The following is a 14,909-nucleotide window of genomic DNA, read 5'->3' on the forward strand; positions in this document are numbered from 1 at the left end:
TAAGCAATTAAGTGAATATGATGTCCGAAGTCGCGCATACAAGGGAGAAATACGAAGAATTATACATTAGGTAGATGAAATGACTACTTTACCATTTTATTTAAAGTTCAATTTACTGTAATCTGACGAAAGGACATAAATTAGAAAGAAATTGAAAGTCAAGAAACGTAAAGTGTTCAAATTAAAAATCGATGACTAGTTTTAAAAAATCAATATAGTCGGAGGACCATTGCTAGAATTAACTCTAAAAATGTATAATCAATACTGATAGGCTCATCATTTGTGTTCAAATTTTCATTACCCATAATATATCCTCATGTATGCCCTTTGTAATGTGGTTTACAAAGTATTGACAAAGATGATGGCTAATAGGCTCAAAGGAACTTTGGAAAAGATTGTGTCACAATCCCGAAGTGCCTTTGTCCTGAGAGGCTCCTAACGGACAACATCATCATAGCAGGGGAAATTGGTCATTACTTAAGAAGAAAGACGAGTGGGCGTTTGCGGTGGACGACTTTAAAATTAGACATGGCCAAGGCATACGACAGTATGGAATGGGGTTTTTTGGAGGGGATGTTGGGCGCACTAGGCTATGCGCAGGAATGGGTGCAATCCCTTATGTTATGTGTCTCAACCGTTAGCTACACGATCCAAGTTAATAGTGAGGCCATTGGCACAGTGTGCCCTACAAGGGGTATACGACAGGGCGACCCATTATCCCCATATCTTTTCATCCTCTGTGCTGAAGGATTATCCTTACTATTACAACAGGCTGAGGCACGAGGTGACATTCATGGGGTGAGGGTGGCCCGAGGGGCCCCGACGGTCACCCATCTCTTTTTTGCTGACGACAGCTTGTTTTTTTTCAGGGCCACTCAAAATGAAGCTTTAAAAATCAAAGAGTGTCTAGAGTTGTATAGTGCGGCATCGGGACAGCTAATCAATTTTGAAAATTCAAATGCAGCGTTCAGCTTCAATACACAACCTGCTATGCGAGAGCTGATTTCGAGATGCATTGGCGTTCAGGTACCTGCTGACTTGGGTCGGTACTTAGGCCTTCCCTCGGTGCTTGGCCGAAACAAAATGGCCATATTCAGGTACATTGAGGAGAAGATCCGAGAATGTATAGGCATGTAGCAACATAAACTTCTGTCAAGGGCAGGTAATTATAAAGAGGTCCTAATCAAGAGCATAGCTCAGTCCTTGCCTATTTTCACTATGTCTACGTTTTTGCTTCCAAGACGGACCTGTGACTCTATTGAAAAATGTCTCAATCGTTATTGGTGGGGTGGCTGGGGCACAGGAAGTCGAGGAATTCACTAGTTGAGTTGGTCCAGATTATGTGTACCAAAAGTGCAGCGTGGATTGGGATTCAAGAAATTGCATGAGTTCAGTATAGCCTTACTAGCAAAGCAAGGGTGGCGGATTTTAATCTATCCGGAGTCGATAGTTAGCAGATTATTGAAAGCAAAGTACTTTCTGAATAGCGATTTTTTGGAGGCACAAATTGGGAACAATCCTAGCTACTTATGGCAGAGCATCATCGCAGGTCAGGAGATCCTGAAGATGGGGGTGCAATTGTTGGCGAGGAGCCGAGGACTATACTAATCAAGCCAATCAAGAAGAAATTAAAATTTTTATTGAGGGAGTAGATCTTGCACCAAATGTTAGGGGAGAACACATCACGTTCTGCATGGATTCAGCCCAAATTGAAGCGCCAATTAAAGATAAAGCAACAACTACAATTGTGCATATTAAGTCTCCCCAATTGTTTCAAGAATCAATTTTCACATCAATAGTGCCTTTGGAGGAAAATTTCATCCCCTTTGCAGTAGAAATGATTCCAAAATTGGTTCAGATCATAACTCCAACAAGGAATTATGTTACAAGGCAATCCAGTCAACATGTTGTCTATGATGTCCACGTTTGGCAAATCAATCAACCAGTATCAAGGCATGGATATGCTCATTTTCATACCTACACCTTGAGAACAAGGTGTTTTTTGAAGGGGTGGAGAGTGATACGCCCTTAAATGTAATTATATAAGTTTTTAGAATTAGTAGGCTAATTGTGATGGTACAACTTAATTAGTGGGAGAGTTAATATTGTGCCTAAATTAGCATAGGGAAATTATGTATCGTTACCTTGTATAGTTAGTATACTTTTGATATATTAATTAGTATAGGTATTAGTAAATTAGTATAAATAGGTTATTGTATATGAAGATGAGAAGCAGAGAGAAATATATTGTTATTCTACTATTCTAGTCATTTATATTGAAGAGTTCATCATTTTCTTTCGTTATATTATTTTTCGTTTGGAGTTACCGTAACTCGAATACGGATTGGAGCCAGAAGCCTGCTTGAAAGGTTTCTTCAGTTGCGTACTAAATTTCAGTACGTAACACTCGCCGTATCGGTGATGGCGTGGACACTAGAATATGGGGTTGGGGCTGGTTGTCGGACAGCTCTAATCCTTACCTACACACGCCCTGTATTGACCAGTTACGGGATGCCCGTGTAAGCGGTCTGCTGACGGCCGAGGGGAACTGGGATACAGATGTTGTGAGAGACATTTTTTGTGGAAAATGACGTTCAGAGGATTCTTGAAACTCCGATAAGCTGCCTGTTCAAAGATTCGTGGAGGTGGATTGGCGACTTGAGGGGGAAGTACACGGTGAAACATGGATACCATTTACTTATGAACAACGAACGGCGAACTGACGCGGTCGAAGGCTTCAACGCGTGGAAACAATTATAGACGCTGCCAATTCAGCCAAAGGTAAAAAACCTATTGTGGTGTTGTGCTAGGGTGTGCTTCCGGTTCGTGAAAATTTAAAAACACGACATGTTTGGCTAGGGGGGGGGGGGGGGGGGGGGGGGGGGGGGGGGGGGGGGGGGGGGTTGTCCATTTTGTGGTTTACTATTTGAGACCCAAGAAAATCTCTTTGGTGAGTGCTGGTATGCTTCAGAGCTTTGGGGCCAGGTTGATATTCTTCAGGGACGTTCGTTGCCATCGGTCATGGACTCAATTCTGGGTGACTCCGACATGGGGAAGGCCGTAGCGATGGCAGCCATAGTGGACATGATATGGTCGACAAGGAATGAGATTGTCTGGCGTAATGCTTCGCCGGCCATATTGGCGATGCGTAACAAGGTACACATGCTGCAAAGTGCATGACAGGAAACGTTCAGTAGCCTCGTGAGAGGGGTGACAGTCACTTATGCCGCTGCCTGGAATCCACCACCGAGGAGAATCCTAAAATGCAACGTCGACGCTGAAATCTTCTCGTGTGGAGCTGGCTTCGGCGCTGTTCTCTGAGACCATGCCGGTCGATTTGTGGCGGCTAAAAGTGGTCGTGTTGAGGGCACTCAAGATCCTTTCATGGCTGAGGCGATTGCGGAAGGAGGCTCTAACTTGGTTGAAAGGCCTACAGTGCTCTAGCATCATTATTGAGTCCGATTGCTTAAACTTTTGTAATTCTTTTAATTCTAGCTTTTCTGATTATTCGTACATAGGTTTACTTGCTAAGCAATGTTTATCTATTGCAAATGACGTTGGTGACGGGTGTATCCGTCATGTCAAGAGGTCAGCGAACCGAGTGGCTCACGAGTTAGCGCGGGCAACTGGTTCTTTGTCTATCTCAGGAGAATGGGCTGTTATCCCGCCAACGAGTATTTCCAGTTTTTTAAACTATTAATGAAATCAGTTTCGTTTTTGTTCAAAAAAAAAAAGGGACCAAAAGTGATATTTACTCATATTTCTTATCTTATATCCTTAGGTTAAGTGCTTTGAACAATGAAGAGTAATTTTTTAAGAAGTTGGTAAGTATATTAATTACTTTTAGCTTGTTTATGTTCATTATTTTTAGGCTTGTTGATGTTTATTATTTTAGAATAGATTACATGTGAATTACATATCTTAAATAAATAAATGTATACGAAGTAGAAGTTAAAATAATACAATAATTATATAAATCATTTTAAGTTTATTATGATTAATTTATTTTAGAAGAATTATCTTAGGATCAAAATCAATTTCAAGTATTAATCAATTTTTAATATATGATTTGTACTTTATATCTTTTACATTATTTATTATTATAATTTGTTATTCAAATTCAAACTTATATAAGCTCTTTCATGTATTGCGTGGATAAATTTTTTTATAATATATAGTGTAAAACATAAATGTATGAAGATATTGATAACATAGAGCAATAATTATACAATACATCATAATTTATCTTGTAAAATAAAATAATGAGATAAAAAATTTATTTTTAACATATTAAATGTTCATTTTTAATACATTAAATGTTCATTTTTTGTATATTGAAAATTCATTATTTGATATAATCAAATTATAAACCTTCATATATTAAAGATTAACCTTCAATATACTAAAATGAACATTTATTCGTGAACTACATTATAATGTGAAATTGTGAATCATAGTGCAGAATATAATTTGCCCACATCTAGTCATAGAGAGAATAGACTAGAAGCATTCCAAGAGTTTGTTGGCTTTATCAAAGCTGATAAGCTCATAACTTAAGAGCTTTTTGAGGTCCAAACCATAATTTATTACGGAGTACTATATTACAATTTCTCTTCTACTAAGAAATTTGTCCTCAATGATTTGATGTTATATTCAATTATAAATAACTGTTAACCTATTCATCATTTTTGTTAAAGATATTCATGGATTATTGATCAATTATATATAAAGGGCATAAATGTATACTTATCATTTCAAAAAAAAAAAAAAAAAAAAAAAAAAAAAAAAAAAAAAAAAAAAAAAAGAGCACAAATTCCAGTCATCGCAGGTATTAGCTTAAAAAGCAATAGAGGTGAGATGAGTCGACTCAATATGAAAATTTAATACTTATATTAGAAAATGTAATACAAATTAAAAATAATGTGTTCTAATACTTATAAGGAAAAATGTGATACTTTTATATTTTGATGTAAAAGTATTACAGTTTTCATCAAAAATATTAAATTTCCCCTTATAAGTAATATAATTTACTTGAGACATGCTGAAGTTATTGTATAAAATCTTACTTGACCCATGCTGAAGACATAATTTGAAGCATTTGCATCTTTAACTTCTTTATAATCACTTTATTTAAAAAGTGGGTGTAAGTGGAGTAGTTATGTTGTGCATCCGTATGCACCATGCATGGTGCATACAGATGCAAAAACGACGTCGTTTTATTAAAAACGCGCATCTTCCTTGAAAAAAAATTCAGGTTCGATTCCCAGCAACAACATTATGTTGTTCATTCATTATGGAATTTTAGTTCATAGATTATGAAATTATAGTTCATCAATTCTGGAATTATAGTTCATCGATTCTGGAATAAAGAGTAACTACCCGATAATTTTAAAAAGTTAAAATTAAAGTACACAAAACATAGTAACAGCCAAATACCAAGACACTCATAGCTATACATATATTCCATACCATTAATATCCACTATCTGATACAATACACCACATACATAAACATAAACATAAAATTTGAAAAATAAAAACACCAACTATAAATAAACTAATCAAGCACTTATCCAAATCTTATACACTTGTCGACTTTGATGATTCGATCAGACTAAGCAATTGCAATCCAACCTGCACTCTTGTTAAAAAAAAAAAAAAAAAAAAAAAAAAAAAAAAAAAAAAAAAAAACCTATTTATTAGAGTGCCTAACACTGTAAATATAAGGAAAAATGTAATACATTTACATTTTGATGTAAAAGTATTACATTTTTCATTAAAAAAAAAAATTACATTTTTCCTTATAAGTAATTACTTGAGGTATGCTGAAATTATTGCATAAAATCTTACTTGAGCCATGCTGAAGACATAATTAATTTGAAGCGTTTGCATCTTTAACTTCTTGCTGGTTTAAGGTATGCTGAAATTATTGCTAATCCCATGGTTTAAAATGTGGGTGTAAGTGCATCTTGAGATTTTCATTATCCCATTGCAGTTGATTCCACCAATTTTGTTCTCCCCTTATTGACTGAATATTCTCTGCAGTTTGGACACTAAGAGGGAACTTCAGCAACATACTGCATTCCCTCACTCTAAGATGCTTTAGACTTTTCCATGATTCATCTGCTTTGCATATTTCTTCTAGTGCTGGAAGTCTGTCCAAATCTAAGGATTTCAACATTGGCACGAAGTTGTCTGTGGATGTGTTTTTGAACACTTGTGACAAGTTCTTACAGTTGTGTATCCAGATTGATTCCAGATTTGCAAGTTCGTGAAGAGTTCCATCCATTGTGAATAGATTTTCCAATTGATAACAATCATAAACGGTTATCGATCTAAGCTTGGTGAAACGCAGTCCAAGAAAATTGCTGCAATCTGAAATGCTTTCTAATTCGGTCAACTCATAAAAATGAAGTTCCTCTAAGTTAGGAAGCAAGTCACATTCCGAAACACACCCTTGAGACGACCGCTTGACAGAGATGCAACAGCCAGCTATTAATAAAGTCTTCAAGTTAAGAAATGGACCAAGTGTAACGCTGCTCCTAACCATGTTGTCAAGCATGAGATCAACTCCCTTACAGTAACTAATTGCGCAGTCAAATGCATGTACTAACAGCCATCCAATTGATTCATCTCCTGAGAAAACAAAGTCAGTGAAGAACACATGCTTCGTATTGTGTAAATATGTTCCCATTGATCTATTATGATCATGAATCACATTAACACAGAAGCTGTTAATTCTCCTGAGCCAAGAAACATGTTCAGCAGTGGTATGAGAAATGTCTTCCAAGTCAATGTGAAAGGAAAGTAATTGATCTAAACATAGCAACTTCTCAAATAGTACATCTTCATCATTTACTTTCCTCATTCTCCATTTGATAGCACTGCCCGTCATGCATAGAAACTCCAAACTACATAAGTTAGAAACTTTCTCACTAGAAATATTCCGCAACTTATCAGTGCGAGATAAGTCTAACTGCCGTAGGTTCGTTAGCTTTTCAAAGTCTTCTGGCAATTTAGTGATAGCAGAGCCAGAGCAATTAAGCACTTGCAACATTCCAAGTGTGGCCAAGGATGGTAACTCAAACATTTCACAACAATTTTTTAAAAGGAGAGCTCGAAGTTCACCAAGTTGAAGAAGTGAGTGTGGCAGGAGTTTGATTTTGGTGTCACTCAAGTCCAAAATTCTTAACATTTGGAATCCTTGTAAAAATGTGTTTGGTACTTCCAAAAGTGTCTGGTTACCTTGCAAAAATAAAGTGGATGCTTCTGCGCATTGTATGTTGCAGTTTGGGAGAAATTCTATATTGCTCTCCATAAACGACACTCTCTTCACTCCCCCAGAACAATTGAATAGCTGTTGTGATATTTGCGTCCCGCTAATTCCAGCTTTGATAATAGCTTTACACCCTTCCTCTAAGGATTTTGCTATCCATACCCCAACATCACGAACTACATCATGCATCTTTACATGATTTACACGATGACCTCTTTCCAACAAACAAGAGTCTTTTAAGTAGTCAACAATACGTAGGGCTTCATTCTGTTGTTCCTCAAAGTTTTGCTGCTCATCAATTAAACCTTCAGCTACCCAATATTGGGCTAGTAATTGCTGACCAGTATGAATTTCAAAGTCCTCTGGGAATAGGCAGAAAAACAAAAAGCAAGATTTCAATTGCTGACCTTGTAAGGAATCATAGCTCCACTTGAGAGGTTTGTAGACCTTTTCTTCAACACCTCTAATATGAGAAGGCTCTGATTTTTGCAAGGCATTTAATGCGCATTTCCACAAGCCAATCTCTCTCTTTTTCCTCAATGATGCCCCTACCATAATTAGAGCAAGGGGTAACCCATCGCATTCTTCAACAATGGCCTCTGCCATGGGCTTAATTTGGTCATCATCCACCACTTCCTCTTCCACAGTTTCACGAAACAACTTCCATGCTTCTTCAGGATGCAAGCGACCAATTTGAAAGTCAATGTCAGTCGACATTCGTTGACAAACATTAAAATCTCGGGTGGTTAGTATGATTTTGCTGCCAGTATCTTCATTATGTCGAGGAATCCCTACAGCATTGAGATCGATTTCTTCCCATATATCATCCAGAATTAGAAGAAATCGCTGGCCTTCAAGTTTGTTGCACAAACGACTGGCCATACTTTCCATACTCACTTCTCTATTCATTATATGCAACCGCTCAGCAATTTTTGATTGGACGTTTTCCACTGTTGCGTTTCGAGATACTACAACCCATATTACGATGTTGAAAGTTGGATCTTTGGTGAGCTGATTATTCAAATTCTTGACAAGAGTAGTCTTGCCCACACCTCCCATGCCCCAAACACCAATCCTCTTATACTCTTTACTTTTCAACAGATCCATCATCTTCGCCAAATTTCTTGATGCAGTGGGTTGATCTTCGATTGATGTGACCGCAATATACTGAACTGGCCTTGCCACAGGAATACCCACTATCTTGTCCTCAAAGGGTTTGCCTTCTTCAATGAGTTGCTTTGCTTTCACAATCTGTTTCGCTATGTCGTTGCTCAATTTGCAGTGCAGGGAACCTGAGCAACAAGAGGCGGAATCACTTGTAATGCCACATTCTGTCACAGTTGAACGCAAAGAGTTGAAATTGTTCTCCAATTCTTCAACTTTTCTTAACCAATCTTCAACTTGAGCTGTCGGTAACAGATGCTGCAGCTGCTCATCATTTAGCCCCCTTCTCAAGTGAGTCTTGAGATCCAATACAAGTGTTATGTCTCTCTCAAGATGCTTGTAATTTGAATGGATCTTAAAACGATTCTTCATCGCAGCATAGATGGATCCAAATAGAACTTTAAAAGGTTCTGTTAGAGCTGAACCAATAATCCCCGCCACAGCTTCCATGGCAATGTATTGAGTACACACTACACAGGAAGGAAGAAATTCAAGATTTTGTGACAAAATTTGAGAGGTTTTTTTCTTTCTTTCTTTTGAACTAATACTGATGAGGAATGATTAATGAGCAACAGAAAGTCAGAAAGTCGTATGTTAGTGTAATGATTTAATGTTAGTGTAATGAGAAATTGAGAATGGTGGATGACAGTTAAGTGTGGGTCCAAGAATTGGTTCGAATGATATTTCATTATTTGGTTAACAACTACCCAATATGTGTGATTCGATTAACGAGACTTTGACTGAAATTATTTTTAATTAAATTTTTCATAATGTTAAGTTTAGTATTAATATATAAAATTTATATATTTAAAAATTACATTAAAAGTATCATTAAATACAAAAAATTAAATTTAAAAATAATTATAAGATACTAAAGAAATAAACAAACAAGAACTAGTTGGTTTGACCAATGAATAGTAAGTATGACAGATAAAATGAGACAGAGGGAATAATATTTTAAAATTTAATTAATTTAAAAGTAAAAGAGGAATGCAAAAGAGAAAGATAAAGGGACAAATAGAAAACTTAAGCGACCGATCGTAACTGCATGAATGGAGACAGAGACGAATTCTCTCTCGGACCAAGCTCCGCCGGAAGCGACCGATCGGTCGCCGGAGGACCAAGACTTGCTGGAACGGAGCACTAGAAAGACTAAGAGACTAAGAGAAAACCCAACCCCAGCTAACTCTGCTCGAATTGAAGACACAACCATGAAAAGTAACCCCTCGGCGGAGATTTCCACACCGGACTCAAGCCGGTGGACAACTCCAGCGGTGACCCCCAGCCAGGCTTGGACTGAGAGAAGGGAGAGTGCTGCAAAGGGAACGGCGATCGATTCTGACGATGATATAATGACTGAGGAATGTCTACGTTCTGAGTACCCGGTGATTTTAGTTTCGAAAGAAGAAAAGGAAAGACTGCGTAGGCCCTGGAGAAGGTCGCTCATCATCAAGCTTTTGGGTAGAACAGTGGGTTATAATTTCTTGCTACAAAGACTTCAGCGGATGTGGAGAACTGATGCATCCTTCGATCTAATCTCTCTGGACCAAGATTATTTTCTGGTAAGATTTGAAAACCTAAAAGACTATGAATCTGTGAAATTTGGGGGTCCATATATGGTGCTTGGTCATTATCTTGTCTCTTAGGAATGGGTACCAAATTTTGTCCCAAAGAACAACAAAGTGCGCAAGATGCTAGTCTGGATTAGACTCCCAGCCCTACCCATTGAATACTTCGATGATATATTCTTGAAGAGGATTGGAACGCAAATCGGACGGCCTATTAAAGTTGATACTACCACCAGCTTGGCCTCCAAAGGCAGATTCGCAAGGGTATGCGTTGAAGTAGACATCACAAAGCCACTCGTCTCTAAATTTGTCTTGGACTTTCAAGAATGGCCAATTGAGTATGAAGGCTTCCATATGGTTTGTTTCGAATGCGGTTTATACGGCCATCGCCAAGAGCAATGTAGCAAGGAAGGTCCCAGTACCGCAACTGTCCAGACGACAAGCGATAAGGAAACAGTTTCGCAGAACTGCCCGGCGATTAATTAAACAAGGACCTCCTGGCAAATATGGAGCATGGATGTTGGTGACGAGGAAAGATCGTAGGAATTTCAACAGGAACAAGAACTTTGCAGCCCCAGGAGACCAAAGAAATGATTAACAACCCGCAACAAAAGAGCCAGTTGTGGAAGACATTGTCACTCAATCCAGATTCTCGTCTCTTGCGGATTTAGAGGAAAACCACCAGACCGTACCAACTGTTCAGCCCGCAATACAGACATCGTACTCCCATCCCCAAACCTCACCAAGGATCAGAAGGAATGATCCATCATCCCGTAACTTGACGGATCGCACTCAGCCTATTGAACAAGATTCTCAACATCCATTCCAGTTTCATTCTCTGCCCAGAATTAGGACAACAGCCAGACTGGTGTCTAATGAGACTGAGCAGATAGGCATGCCATCACAGCAGAGACCAAGAGCCCTAACATCAACACCTCGGTACCCAAGGCAAGGAACTCGTGGGGGATTTAGGGGTCGAGGTGGCAGAGGTGCCACTCCCAATCAAGCGGCAGCAGAAAGAGAACACACGGTGGTCCATGGAACGTATGAAGGGAGAAGCATTTCAACAACAACTGTTTACCATGATGAAGGAACCTCCTCAACAGTGGCAGAACTTGAAAACAACTTCAAACAAAATCCCCCAGACACTGATCCGTTACTGTCTACCTCCAGAGAGCCTCCTGATATATCCATGAGTGATATGGACCGTGTTGTTGGCCAAGATGGCCATTCTGATATAATGCTTTCTTAAACGCTCCCTTCTTTTTGTTTGTTTTTATGATTAGTGTCATATGGAATTGCCAGGGTGCAGCTTCAAGGAAGTTCATTCGCACCCTAAAACAGTTTATTAGGGATCATAATCCCAATTTAATATGTCTACTGGAGACCAAAGTTTCTGGTTCTCATGCAAACAAAATATGTTTTAATCTAGGCTTCGATGAGTGGTTTCGAATCGAAGCAGTAGGCTTTTCTGGAGGAATTTGGGTTCTTTGGAAGAACTCCCTCTCAATTGAGATCTTATATACTCACCCTCAATTTGCTCTTTTACAGGTTAAAGAAACATCTACCCAAATATGGACACTTGCGGTGGTTTATGGAAGTCCAAACCACACTCTACGCAGAAGACTTTTTGCTGATCTCACAACTGAAGCATTAGAACTTAGATGACCTTGGCTCGCTGCTGGAGATTTTAACTCAGTGGCATGCTATGAGGAAACCATCAATCCTGCTAGTTACTCCCAAGCAAGGTGTTCAGATTTCAATAAGTGGATCTTTCAAGAAGGCCTGATTGACCTAGGTTTTGAAGGCCCCCAATATACATGGATGAGAGGAAATAGCCCAGAAACATTCAAGGCAGTTCGCCTCGATAGAGCATTAAGTAACATTGATTAGAAGCTAGATTTTCCGAACGCTACAGTGAAGCATCTACCAATAATCGGTTCAGATCATGCCCCTCTCCTCATCAACACAGACGAAGTTGCGCAAGTATTTAGAACTAAGACCTTCAGGTTCAATATGGCATGGACAACACACAAGGACTTCAATAAACTAGTTGCACAAAATTGGAATAATGATCTAGATTTATCCACCAACAACCAGAATATGGCAGAAGCACTATATAAGTGGAACAGGGAGTCCTTTGGCAATATCCACCAAAGGAAAAAACGCCTCTTAGCTAGAATTGAAGGAGTACAACGAAATCTGGCCAGACATAATCGGGCTGATTTACTACGATTGGAGAAGAATTTACGCGGAGAATTAGATGAGGTGCTATATCAAGAAGAGCTACTTTGGTTTCAGAGATCAAGAGAAGAATGGATTACATCTGGGGACAGAAATACGAAGTACTATCACGCAGCTACTACAGTCAAAACAGGCACAACGAGAATCAAGGCTTTAAAGGATGATAACGATCTTTGGATTACAGATATGCAGCTACTTTTAAATCATGTAAAGAGCTACTTTATGGACCTTTTCACAGCTGATAACCAGGCTCAAGCTCTTACATTGACCCAAGGTCTGTTCCCAACATTATCACCATCTGAGTGGCATGAAATAAACGAACCCTTTCAAATTGAGGAAATAAGATCAGCACTCTTCGATATGGCCCCAAGCAAAGCACCAGGTCCTGATGGATTTAGCGCAAATTTCTACCAAAAGTCATGGAATACAGTCGGGGAGAGCCTGAATGCCCATTGCCAAAAGTTCTTCGACTCCGGCAAGCTACCAATCGGATGTAATGACACCCTGATCTCACTTATACCAAAGATTACCAACCCGGAAACAGTCAAGCAGTTGCGGCCTATTGGACTATGCAATGTCACATACAAGCTGCTGACAAAAGTGATGGCACAAAGACTGAAATCAGTTGCATCAAAACTGATCGGACAGCATCAATCTAGCTTCATTCCAGGACGTGATATTATCGACAATATCCTTGTATACCAAGAGGCACTGAATTCAATGAAAGCTAAGAAAGGACGAATTGGATGGATGATGATCAAGATAGACCTTGAAAAAGCTTATGATAGACTCTCATGGCCATTCATTGAGGACACTCTTAAAGATATTGGTTTTAACCATGATTGGACAAGGAACATTTGTGAATGTGTGACGACCTCAAGACTAGCAGTGCTGTGGAATGGTCACAAATCAGAATGGTTCAAGCCGTCCCGAGGAATCAGACAAGGAGACCCCATATCTCCCCTCTTATTTGCACTATGTATTGAAAGACTCAGTCACATAATTGTGGAATCAGAAGCATCCGGCAAATGGAAAGGTATTAAACTATCTAGAAACGCTCCTAACATTTCCCATCTTTTCTTTGCAGATGACTTAGTCTTATTCGGGGAAGCCACAGTAGAACAAGGGCTGGAAATGAAAAGATGCCTTGACCTCTTCTGCGCAAATTCTGGACAGAAAGTAAACCCACAGAAGTCATCGATCTATTTTTCAAAAAATACGATGCCTGCACAGCAACAAGCCATTGCTCAATCAATTGGTTTTCAAGGAGTGTTGGACCTTGGTAGATATCTTGGCATGCCATCCTTCCATGGCCGAGTAAGCAGCGAGACATTCATCGATTTAATCGAACGCATCCGAAAAAGACTCACGGGATGGAGAGCCAAATCCTTATCTTTAGCCGGAAGGCAGGTCTTGGCACAATCAGTACTATCAGCAATTCCCTATTTTGTCATGCAGTCTTCGCTACTACCAATAGGGATCATCAAGACCATTGAAAAACTAATCAGAAACTTTATGTGGGGTAGCAAAGATGGGGAGAAGAAAGCACATCTGGTGAAGTGGGATACAATAACACAATCCAAAAGTCATGGAGGTTTGGGAATTCGGAAGTTGGAACAAATGAACCTCGCGTTCTTAGCTAAACTTGGATGGAGAATTTTAAACAATGAAGACCGGCTTTGGATCAAAATCTTTAAAGCAAAGTATGGACTATCTTCAAACGATTGTAGCTCATGGACTGCCAAAACAAATATGTCCAATGCCTACAAAGGAATCCTCCGAGCAGTCCCCATCCTTAAAAAGGGAGTCAGAATTTATGTGAGAAATGGCAAAAACACTGCTTTTTGGACCGATACCTGGCTCTGGGACAACCCCCTGATCGAGACTACCACTTGTGAAGTCCCGGAATATGAGCTGCAAAGGTCAGTTGCGAGTTATTGGTCACCAGCAAGAGGATGGAGATGGGAACAGGTAGCTAATTTTCTCCCTAATTCCACAATCGACAGATTAGCAGGTTTTATAATCAATGAAGATCCTGAACTCAATGACTGCCCCGGTTGGTCCAAAGAAGCATCCGAAATATACTCAGTCAGCTCTGCCTATAATATTGCTATTGGCGAATCACCAATCGAGCAGGAAAAAATATGGGAGCGCATCTGGAAACTCAAAGTTCCAAACCGAATTCGCTTATTCATCTGGCTGCTTAAGCATGATAGGATCATGACCAATTCGAACAGAGCTAAAAGGGGACTCACGGATAGCGACAAATGTTGGCACTGCACCGAAATAATTGAAGACGTAGACCACGTAATCCGTAAATGCCCTGTTGCAGCGGAAGTATGGAATGCAATTGGCCTCCCTAGACTCCAGCCAGTAACCTTCCCTTCTCTACATGGCTCGATGATAGCATCTCTATGAAGCATGATGGCAGAAATCAATCAAGCGTCAACACCACTTGTGCAATAACTGCGTGGTGGATTTGGAAATTGAGAAATGATGCCATTTTTAACTCCGCCACAAAACCCCTGCAATTTAAGATAGCTTGGATAAAATCACAAGTTAAGGAAGTGGAATCTGCTTTTGCAAGAGCAGGCAAACCAGGCACTATGGAAAACTGCTATACATGGAGCAAACTTTGTTGGACTAAACCACAGGAAG

At 39.3% G+C, this 14,909-nt stretch overlaps 1 protein-coding gene and 1 pseudogene across 1 annotated transcript in view; both read right to left on the reverse strand.

The window, feature by feature from the left end:
* LOC109171274 overlaps positions 1 to 305 on the reverse strand; it is a 14,598-nt pseudogene extending 14,293 nt beyond the window's left edge.
* LOC109171290 (probable disease resistance protein At4g27220) overlaps positions 1 to 8,989 on the reverse strand; it is a 10,620-nt gene extending 1,631 nt beyond the window's left edge. Inside the window, exon 1 of the mRNA XM_019320355.1 lies at positions 5,932 to 8,989. Within this exon, the coding sequence (XP_019175900.1) occupies positions 5,932 to 8,889 (2,958 nt within the window). The 5' untranslated portion in view covers positions 8,890 to 8,989. The remainder of the gene's footprint in view (positions 1 to 5,931) is intronic.
* Between the last annotated feature and the right edge of the window lie 5,920 nt (positions 8,990 to 14,909).

Source organism: Ipomoea nil, unplaced genomic scaffold (genome assembly GCF_001879475.1).
Source record: "Ipomoea nil cultivar Tokyo-kokei standard unplaced genomic scaffold, Asagao_1.1 scaffold3401, whole genome shotgun sequence".
In the NCBI taxonomy this organism is placed as follows: domain Eukaryota; kingdom Viridiplantae; phylum Streptophyta; class Magnoliopsida; order Solanales; family Convolvulaceae; genus Ipomoea; species Ipomoea nil.